At 43.7% G+C, this 11,284-nt stretch overlaps 1 protein-coding gene across 1 annotated transcript in view; it reads left to right on the forward strand.

Moving 5' to 3' along the window:
- The window catches only part of LOC107294330 (synaptotagmin-15), a 13,505-nt gene extending 7,972 nt beyond the window's left edge, over positions 1–5,533 (forward strand). The window contains exons 4-8 of the mRNA XM_029285594.1: positions 819–1,114; positions 2,117–2,287; positions 3,126–3,246; positions 5,145–5,315; positions 5,397–5,533. Of these exons, the coding sequence (XP_029141427.1) occupies positions 819–1,114; positions 2,117–2,287; positions 3,126–3,246; positions 5,145–5,315; positions 5,397–5,533 (896 nt within the window). The remainder of the gene's footprint in view (positions 1–818; positions 1,115–2,116; positions 2,288–3,125; positions 3,247–5,144; positions 5,316–5,396) is intronic.
- Positions 5,534–11,284: the final 5,751 nt, after the last annotated feature.

The raw sequence follows: 11,284 nt of genomic DNA on the forward strand, positions 1-11,284 counted from the left end.
GCTGCCCCAAAGAAGAGGGAGTCAAGCTATTCTCCAAAGCGCCTGAAGGCAGGACAAGAAGCAACGGATGGAAACTAATCAAGGAGAGAAGCAACCTAGAACTAAGGAGAAACTTCCTGACAGTGAGAACAATTAACCAGTGGAACAACCTGCCTCCAGAAGCGGTGAATGCTCCAACACTGGAAGTTTTTAAGAAGAGGCTGGACAGCCATTTGTCTGAAATGGTATAGGGTTTCCTGCCTGAGCAGGGGGTTGGACTCGATGACCTCCAAGGTCCCTTCCAACTTTTTTTATTATTATTATTATTATTATTATTATTATTATTATTATTATTATTATTATTATTATTATTATTATTATTATTATTATTATTATTATCCCAAAATGCCCTTTTAAATGACGAAAAAGGTTAAATGAAACATTTAAATGGTTGGGATTCCTTGTGATGACACAGAAATATTGTCTGTAGGAGACGCAGCTGCTTTTAATTAATGAATTAAGGGTCCATTGTAGTGGGATGACTATCAAATTTAACGAGAAATAAAGTTTTTATTTTAGGACTCATTGATTATCTGCTATGGATTTTATAAACTAATTCCACCGAACCACGTTACGTTTAAGAGGTGATATGAAGTAACAGTCAGGTTCTGTCGTGAACACTTGATCCAGATCTCAGATGCAAATTTATTATATTGCCGTTGATTGAAATGCATGGAGGGTCCACAGTCAATGCGGTAGAAACAATTAGGTTTTCAACGGGTTTACCCACTTCATGTTTTGAACTCAGTGAGGTTGGCTGTTTCCTTTCTCTCCTCCAGCTGGAGCGTACCTTGGAGGGACCATCAATCCAGAACTGTACCGTTTTCCGGAAGACGAGAGTGAGACGGACTTCCCGGAAGGAAATATTGGCCGGCTTTGGTTCTCCGTAGAATATGAGAAAGAGTCCGAAAGGCTGCTAGTCTCCTTGATTAAAGCCCGGAAACTTCAGCCTCCTTCTGGTTCCTGCAACCCCTTGGTGAAGATCTACCTGCTCCCGGACGAGAGGCGTTACTTGCAATCCAAAACAAAACGCAAAAATCTCAATCCTCAGTTCGATGAGGATTTTGTTTTCCAGGTGAGCGTTGCCGAAGACGAGCTTGACCACCGTCATCCAGCTGTGGAAAGCTGACAGCCTGGAAATATCCGCTGTTGTGGGGTCCTTGGTATTCTCTGATCTTGGGTTGTTTTCTTGCAGACATTACATTACCCAGATGTCAACGCTGCTAACATCGGATGTTTTTGCTTTGACAACAGATGGAGATGCAACCATTTTCTTCTTTTGTTTTACTCTTAGAGTTAGATGATGCTGGGGGGAGGAACGTGCATGAGAGTTTAGCTAGACATAACAATACTGAACCTAGTGTGAGAACCAAGGTTATGGAAATAAGAGATGATAAGAGTTTCATCTGTTGGAATCATGACACCAACTAGGTAATGTCAGCAGTGCTACAAGAGAATGGGGTTTGTGGGGAGGACGAGGAAGAGGAGGAGGAGGAGGAGGAGGAGGAGGAGGAGGAGGAGGAGGAGAGGGGGAAGAGAACTATGACGTCCTTGGTGCTCTCTGAGATGGATTGTATTCTTGTAGATGTTTCATTACCCAACTGGGTAAAATCATCAGAGCTAGAAGGGACTGGTGTTTGCTCTTTATTTATATATGTGGCTTGCCCTGTCACTATTGGTAGAAGTATTATTTTCTTCTTGGTAATTCCTTGATTGGATTTCAGGTCCAGGTTTTCAGCCAGCCAGTCACACCAGCCCCCCAAAAATCCTCAAGACCTTATCACTCCCAAATGTTGAGCTAGGAGTGACCAACGGTGGTCTCCTTGGAAGACCATTCTCATTTGAGGGCAGATGATTGAAGTGTTGGATCCAATGCTCCCTTATCCTTCACGAAACCTTGGGAAGTCCCCTCTGGAGAAACCGACCAGAATGGAGCTTTACCTATTCCCAGAATTAAAGTGAAGAAAGTTCTGAGCCATCTGCTCTACCCTGAATATCCCAGATTATCTTGGTCTGCCTCACATTCAGAGTCAGATTCATCCCAACTGCTTCTCCTTCTGTGCTTCCTCCTCTCTAGATTTCAAGCGCTGTTTTATTTCAGAGGACGCTGAAGTTCTGCGTCTACCATGTTGATAAACAGAAGAAGCATATTCTCCTGGGCCAAGTTATCTTCCCACTGAAAAATGAAACTTTGGCTGAAGATGGAAAGGTTGTGGTCTGGAGAGATTTGGAACCAGATAACCTGGAGGTAAAATATTAAATTCGTTAGATGAATAAGCACACAAGTTTGTTTTGGGTGGGTTTTTTGACGTTGGCTAGAATTCACAGATTATTTAACTTCCTCTGTAAGTGTTTTGAACTTAGTGCAGCCTGTGAAATTGCTCATTCGCATGTGAGAAACTGTTATTTTATAATTTGGGGGAGCTGTGGGTTCACCGAGAATGGGGCAGTGAGGACAAAAATTAGTTGAGGCTGTTTTTCTTTTGATTTGTTGGGACCTTTTGAAGGAAGTTCTTTGCTTTCTAAGCTACGCTAAGTCCATGTTGAGAGCGACAAGCGTGTCCTGTTTCAAAATGGTGAGGATTTGTGCCATATATTTTTTAGCAATAGCGGAGATTATCTGGGAATACAAATAAGGGATCAAATTAAGTCTTGATATCTAAAATGAGGTACTTCTGACTTGTTTCAAACTAAACCTTGATCTGTTCTTCAGAAAACCCCGGCTTAGCATTATGTGTGACTATAATCAGCATCAGACTGGGTGAGCCAAGAAAATCCTACTGATCTTATTGGCCTTCTTCCCTCTTGTCAGTCAAACAGAAGAAATTTGTTGAGGAAAGGAATCAGATGTTGCTGATGTAGGAGGACATTTCAAGTTGAGCAACATTTTCCTCCTTCACCACAATGTTGACCATCCACCAACATCTGGGGTGGATGAAGGAGAAGGAGAATTAATTACGGACTCATTAGCATTGCCGTTTCTAGTTCAGCCATCCCACTAATTGGAGTGAATAAGAGTTCAAGTTGTGGAAGAAATACTATTTGTTCAAGATTTCTGACCCGTGTCTTTTTCTGCCTCCTTCAAGCCACCTTCTGAGCATGGCGACCTCCAATTCTCCCTCAGCTACAATGACTACCTGGCCCGCCTCACGGTGGTGGTGCTGAGGGCACGAGGTTTAAAGGTCCAGAAAGAGCGAAACAGTGTTGGTCAGTATGTGAGATATCTACAACTATTTTGCTTCGTTTCTTTTCTTCCTTCTAAGTCAAATTTGTAGGAATAACTCTTGTCTTGTTCATGACTGTATTCTGAATAATATGCCCATTAACGACCTCTCTAATCATCAGCTGGAAAATTGACTAAACTGGCACCTTCGTTCTTCAACCGCGAGAGGAAAGCGGGCAAAAGTTAAATTAAATTCAAATTAAATGTTTGATTGTGTATCCCACATCTCAGTTTGGGTCTAAATTGCTACCTTGTCTGGATTATGAAACTCCAGACCACCAGATGGCAGGATTGAGGTATAGTTCTTGTTTCTCTTTGCTGCCATCCAGTGGCCATTCAGAAATTTACAGCAGCCAACAGTAAATTAAAGTAATTCCTCCGCACACAGAACTTTAGCCCAAAATTCCTGTTTCAAAAACTGTTTATTCTCCACATCAAGCAATTTCATCCCCAAAGATTTTACTCTGAGACTCAGTGTCGAATGTCCTCTAAATATTCTCAGGAGATTTCAATATTTGCTTCATATCCTATCTGTATTTGACATCTCATGATCTTACGCTGCAGTATTTGACATTTGCTATTTATCAGTTGGTGTGTAAACTTACACTACAATACTCCAGTCTATTAAAAAGTGGACAAATGGGGATTTATGAGGGCATGAATAATCCTTCACATTATATATATCCCTAACCCTCTCTTTCCCATGGCACCCCAAGTTGGCAACGTATTGAGGCATTATAAAGAAAGGGGTACAGATTATGGTTAAAAAAAAGTCAAATTGGCAAATACAGAGGTGCAATCAAAACTCTTTTTATGTGTGTTGCCTGTATAATGCAGATAAGACAGTCGGGGCCTTGATCACATCATTGTGGCCGCCATCTTGATTTTGATTGACACTAATCCACCAGGCAGGGGGTGAGATTGGTGCTAATTTCCCCTACCTTGATAGCTTCATGCTTATGCTATGAACAAAAGATCTCAATGACAGGTGACTTCCCTCTCTTAGAACCATTTTCAAGACCTTGTGAAAACTTCTCCAAGGTCAGATAGCTGGTATTTTGTGAGTCAATAAATCACTGCTTCCCGGTGCCCTGATTTTTGGGTCTTGGCTTTCTCCTGCAGTCATTACAGGATCTCTAGGAGGTTTAACCCATTTATTTTGCAAGGACCACACTTCCAACTTGCCAAAATAAAACAAATATTAACCATTTCAGCGCCAGAGATATTTAGAATTAGAATAACGGAGTTGGAAGGGACCTTGTAGGTCATCTAGTCCAACCCCTCCCAACCAAACAGGAGACCCTACTACGCCATTTATGACAGATGGCAATCCAGTCTCTTCTTGAGAGCTTCCGGTGAGGAAGCTCCCACAACATCTGAAGACAACTTCTGTTCCATTGGTTGATGGTTCCTATAGCTTTTGGAGGCTAAAGAAAAAAAAGATGGAAAAGTTGTGTATTCCTGCCCCTCTCTATATATCTGAGGTGAGAAGAGATCATACTCACACTGTCTGGCTCAATTTAAATCATATAGAATAGCATTGGAAGGGTCCTGATATCAAAACAATGTGTTCTGGCTTTCTGATAAGGCATCAAAAGATGACACACTCGAAGTATTCAAAGTGCAAGACTTTCCTATGAGATGTTTGAGCAGCATACATTGGATATTGACCAAACTTTGTTTTAGATATATCTATATCTACTTTGCAACAAGATCAAATTTCCTATATCCATGCTGATGTTGCTGGGAAATTTGGAGTATTGTTGGAGGTGCAATCCATAACATTAAATTAAAATTATATTCTTCCAAAGTGTCATTTTGGAGCTTGTGTTTGAGTATTGTTTTTCTTCTCAGTGTTTCCAACCTCATCCTTTCGTTCCAGGTGTGTGTGTCAGAGTGTCACTAATGAACCACAACCAGCTCATCAAAAGCAAAAGGACCACAGCAATCATTGGATCCTCCAATCCGTTGTACAATGAGACTTTTAGCTTCAAGGTGGACCAGCTGGACCTCGACGCAACCAGTCTGAACTTGTCTGTTCTGCAAGGAGATGGTAAATAGCCTTGGGGACTCACATTTACATTTCCGCCATGATCTTTATTTAATCCTAATGATTTTTGTGGCTTTTGTTTAGAGACATCCTCGCTGGGCCGTGTGATTGTGGGGCCCTTTATGTACACCCGGGGGAAGGAACTCGAACATTGGAACGAGATGATGAGCAAACCCAAGGACCTGGTCAAAAGATGGCATGCGCTGTCGCTTAGCAGCTGAACACTCTTACAATAGATAGTTTCTATTTCCATGGTGGGTCCATCTGAGGTGAAGTCCGATTCTATTCATCAGAGAAGTTCTGGGTCTCAGTGATCAAAAGACAAGGGATCACCTTTCTTGAAGACATTGGATCTCACGCTAGTAGATTATCTCAGATTACCCACTGAATGAAAATGAGAAGATTGATCCTAAAAACGAGAAGACCCCCCATCAATCACAAGAAACGTGTGCCAGACGTATTGCTCCTTTGATCATAAACTGACATTTGATGCCTCAACCCCCAAGTTCTGTGAATTAGTAGAATATTTCAGTATAACTCAGAGCTGAAATTAAGGGGTTAAGAGTATCTATGTCGGGGCGGTTGCTGTCACCCCAGATAAATGACAGTTTATGAAATGACCACCTACAAAAGGACTCTTCCAAAAGTTGCTGCAAGCTAGCAGTTTGAAAGCATAGAAATGCGGGTAGATAAATAAGTACCACTTTGGTGGAAAGGTAATGTTCCATCCCAGCCTACTTAAGCTCCTTGTTAAGTTCACAAAGAGAAAACCCCTCTTCAAATCAAGCAGGAAGAAACTGCAGGACAAACCCAAACCCTTCTTACTCACAGACTTGAGGAAAAACAAACACAGTTCATCACAACTTGATTCTTAACCCGAACGGTTGCCTTCGGCAGCCAGCACCTCTCACACCTTCCCTTTTATTATGCACCCCAGGCGTGGCTTCCTAATGCCTTCTCCTTTGCCTTTGGAGCCGTCCCATTGCCTTCCTCTGTCCTACTCTCTTTTCTTGCCTGCACATTCGTGCATCCTGGATATCTCCCAGCTGTGATTCATCACTGTCCAACTCAGCTTCCCAGCATAGCTGTGTCTCAGCCTGAGCACGAGTAGAGGGGCCAGGCTCCTCGTCAATCTTGTAAATCTTGTAGCTCCTCAGAGCCTCCCTCTGACTCTGATGACACTCCAGGCCCTCCCTCCTCTGAGTCTTCAGACTCAGCTGCCGGATCCATGGGCTGGCGAGGAATCACAACAGGTAATAGCACTCCAAGTTGTCATGCTGGCTTTAAGACCTCGGCAATGTCTTTGGAAGTGCTGGCTCAATGGCTTTGAAAGGGAGATGAGCACCCCTCCCTAGACTCAGCAACAACTAGTTGAGTAAAATCTTCCTCCCTCCCAATCTGCCGTCTAGAATATTTCCACAGCTTATTTATTGTTCATCTCGGCAACAGGCTTGTAAGATCTCATACAGGAGTCCAGTGATTATCAGAGAAGAACTGAATCACCTTGCAGAATCAGAAAAAAGGGCCAGCTAGTTTGCTTTAGTGAGCATAAATATTCAAGCTATCTCCTTGGTGAAGAATGGTTGCAGAAATTGGGTATGTCTAGTGCAGGGGTAGGCAACCTCGGCTCTTTCATGACTTGTGGACTTCAACTCCCAGAATTCCTGAGCCAGCATGGCTCAGCTTGGAAACCTCTCCCTTTCCCCTCAGCGTGGCTTGCTCAGGAATTCTGGGAGTTGAAGTCCACGAGTCATAAACGAGCCGAGGTTGCCTACCCCTGGTCTAGTGTAATGAAAATAAGTGCTAGGGGTAATATGATAGCAGTCGTCCAGTATCTAAGGTGGACCAGGAGCGGGCGTGGCATGTCAGCAACCGGTCCACGCAAACAAGCAAAGCCCCATATGTGGGATGCAGGCAGCACACAAAACCACGCACCCTCCAGTCTGCGGAAAAACCTCTCTCCATGGAACCGGTCCCTGGTGCCCAAAAGGTTGGGACCTCTGATCTAAGGGACAGCCCCAAAGAAGAGGGGGGTCAACCTATTTTCCAAAGCACCTGAAGGCAGAAGCAGCAGCAATGGATGAAAATTAATCAAGGAGAGAACCAACCTAGAACTAAGGAGAAATTTCCCACCAGGACAATTAATTAGCGGAACGACTTGCCGTCAGAAGTTGTGGATGCTTCATCACTGGAGGTTTTTAAGAGACTGGATGGCTGTTATCTGAAATGGTATAGGGTTCCTGCTTGAGAAGGACTGGACTAGAAGATCTTCAAAGTCCCTTCCAACTCTTATTATTTTTGAAATTTCCATGGACTTCCCCTGCTTACTATTGATAGTAGAAATGGACATTCAGATTTCCATCATGGAGTTCTCGGAAAATTTGATTCTGCCATTAAAAAAGTTTAATCCTTTAGTCCTTTCAATAGAGAAGGACATTTGCACTCCATGAGTAAATAACAATTAGTGAATTGTTGCTAAGGGAAGATAAATTATTTGCCTCCAATTTTGGTAGAAAACTGGCTGGTAAAGACAGCAATGAGGAAAACATTGTAATCTGATCTATGGAGTCACAACCATATTGTCTGCGTTATTGGAGCCGTTTCCTGTTGTGAGAAGACTTTTTCCATTCTCAAGCTGTGTGACGTAGTTCGGCAAAATTCTGTGTTAATAAAGGAAGACTTTGAGCTACTACAGGATTCTTGAAGATCAAATTATAAACCTCTACACCAGGGGTGTCCAACCTCGGCAAGGCTGGTGGACTTCAACTCCCAGAATCCCCCAACCAGGACACCCTTGCTCTATACAAATACAAAAAAATATTCACACAGTAGGGTTCTCAATAACAACAACAAAAAGAACCTCACCTTTTAATCTGAGATTCAGTTCAATCTTGGTCAATTCTACTTGGGATCCCTTTGCTGTGTTCACAAATAACATGTCCATTATTTAAACAAACTTGGGGGGTGGGAATATCAAATAATTTCAGAAACTCCTCCGAGAGTCAACTCGTGATCTTTTTGTAGCTATTAATTTATTCCTTAGCTTGACCGCTCTCGAGCAAAGGGAAAAGATAATCAGGAAATTAATTGAAACAGGAAAGTATTTTTTTTTTTTTTACCAGAACAGGATACAGTAGCTACAAGTAGAATTAATGAGTCCGATGCTTCTTTGAAAAAACAACAACAGGATTTTACTTTTTGCTCCATTATTATAATTATAAAGGAGTTCTGGTAAAGCAACATCATGCCCTCCACTGGGTGGCAAATAATGACTTTGCACATTGTGCTGAAATAATGTTGTTTATTTGGGCTTAGGTCCTCTAGTGGGAATCCAGATTTTATGGTTTGTAAACCCCATGATTGGAGATGAGCTTGTCAATGCTAATGGCCAGATAGTTCAAATGCCTCAATGTACATTGACCTACCATTGTGGCTAATGCTGGAAGACGACCATCCAGTACAGACTGGGTCAAATTCGTGCAAACCTGGTTAGTTGAGGATCGCTACAGTTATTTGGCAGCCGTATCGTGGTTCTAGCTCACGCATGCTCCTTGTTTTGTAAACTGTGCTCCTTATGCTTTTGCGAACAAACTGTGATCAAGCAAAGGAAGACTGGGCATCACGTTTCAACCCACCACTGTGCTGTGTGTTGTGTTCTGGTTGATCGATAGCAAAAGAACATGTGTATGAAATGTCTTTCGAGCCAGATCTTGTGTCTTTTGATGGTCTGTCCTGTGTTGTGTTTTGTGAAAATAAAATACTGCAAAGCCTGGGCAACGAGGCCTTCCTGCTGTCCCCGTCATTGTGGGTCTCGTCTTAAATCAGGGGTGTCCAGTCTTGGCAGCTTTAAATCCTGTGGACTTCCAACTCCCCAGAATTCCCAGGAAGTCATGACTGGCTAAGGAATTCCGGGAGCTGAAGTCCACAGGTCTTAAAAGTTGCCTTCAATAAAGGGCATTGGAAAACAATAAATTGGTGTACGTTCTCTAATCATTGTTGCGCGTTGTCCAGAGACCTTAGACCAGGTGTAGGCAACCTTGGCTCTTTTATGACTCGTGGACTTCAACTCCCAGATTTCCTGAGCCAGGAATTCTGGGAGTTGAAGTCCACGAGTCATAAAAGAGCCAAGGTTGCCTACCCCTGCCTTAGACTCTGGTAGCACGTTCTGCCTGGCTTCCCACACGCACCTTCTCAAAGGCCCATCCCTCGCAGTTTTCCGAGCACGCAACTGAGTCGGGCACAAGGAGCTCCAGGAACAAGGCCCACAAAAAATATTCTTGCCTACGTAGAAAGCCACTCAAGTGCTGAAAATTGCCGCTGTAAATACTTCAGAGAAAGTCAAGCGATGGGTTTGCCGATTGCAAGGATAAGGCTGCCTCTCCATTTTATGCTGTGCTTTGGCTAAAGGAACAACACAGCTCACTCCAGCTGAGAGGGTCTGGGTGCTGCACTTAGCAGGTAATTGTGAGGTGCCACCAAATGCCTGTAGACTCTGGACTCTTTTGAGGAAAGAAGAGTCTTCTGTCAGGGATGGACTTACAGGCCTCCAGACGTTGCCCAGCTAAACTCCCGGCCACGCACACACCACTGCCAGCCCCAATAGAAGATATTATTGTAGCCCGGGGTTGAACTATGAGGTCCTTGGTGCTCTCTGAGCTTGGTGGTTTTCTTGCAGATGTTTCATCAGTGCTAGAAGGGAAGGGGGCTTGTGGAGTGGAGGAAGGGAGAAGGGGAGGAGGAAGAGGAGGACGACGACTGTGGGGTCCTTGGTGCTCTCTGAGCTGGGTGGTTTTCTTGCAGACGTTTCATTACCCAACTAGGTAACATCATCAGTGCTAGAAGGGAGAGCAGTTTGTGAAGAGGAGGAGGAGAACTGTGGGGTCCTTGGTGCTCTCTGAGCTGGCTTGTTTTCTTGCAGATGTTTCACTACACAACTAACATCATCAGCGCTAGAAGGGAGAGCAGTTTGTGAAGAGGAGGAGGAGGAGGAGGAGGAGGAGGAGGAGGACAACTGTGGGGTCCTTGGTGCTCTCTGAGCTGGGTGGGGTTTTTGCAGACGTTTCATTACCCAACTAGCTAACATCATCAGTGCCAGAAGGGAGAGGAGTTTGTGAAGAAGAGGAGGAGGAGGAGGACGACGACGACCGTGGGGTCCTTGGTGCTCTCTGAGCTGGCTTGTTTTCTTGCAGACGTTTCACTACCCAACTAGGTAACATCATCAGTGCTAGAAGGGAGAGCAGTTTGTGAAGAGGAGGAGGAGGAGGAGGATGAGAACTGTGAGGTCCTTGGTACTCTCTGAGCTGGGTGGTTTTCTTGCAGACGTTTCATTACCCAACTAGGTAACATCATCAATGCTAGAAGGGAGAGCAGTTTGTGAAGAGGAGGAGGAGGAGGAGGAGGAGGAGGAGGACGACGACTGTGGGGTCCATGGTGCTCTCTGAGCTGGCTTGTTTTCTTGCAGACGTTTCATTACCCAACTAGCTAACATCATCAGTGCTAGAAAGGAGGGGGGTGGTGTTGGCTCCCAGTACGAGATCAACATTTTAAGATGTAGGCTTCCCACCACAGATCAAAGTTGAGCTAGGCTCCATACCAAACTAAAAAACCCTAAATTACACAAATGGAGGAAAGAGTTATTATATTCACTTAAGGCGGCACTTTGAACCCAAACCTGTTTTCCACAGGAACAGACTGAGAAATAGGGTCCCCCCCCCCCCCGTATCTTTTAATCAGGAGCATAATTTAAAGTCTGTTTTTTTTTCCTCTCTCTCTCTTTGAAGCCTTTATTTGCTTTGCAAGCTGAGTGCATTTGGCACATCTCCTCCAGGGATTAGAGGTGTATTTTTTTTTAGCGCAAATGTAGAAATCCCTGCCAACAGTTTGATAACGTAGCTGAAGCCCCCGTTTGTAAAGAGGAAAATGTCTTTCTGCTATTACAATATATTTATTTTGAAAAGCAGGAGCTTCCGATA

Source organism: Protobothrops mucrosquamatus, unplaced genomic scaffold, assembly GCF_001527695.2.
Source record: "Protobothrops mucrosquamatus isolate PMUCROS unplaced genomic scaffold, P.Mucros_1.0 scaffold1911, whole genome shotgun sequence".
NCBI classification, from domain to species: domain Eukaryota; kingdom Metazoa; phylum Chordata; class Lepidosauria; order Squamata; family Viperidae; genus Protobothrops; species Protobothrops mucrosquamatus.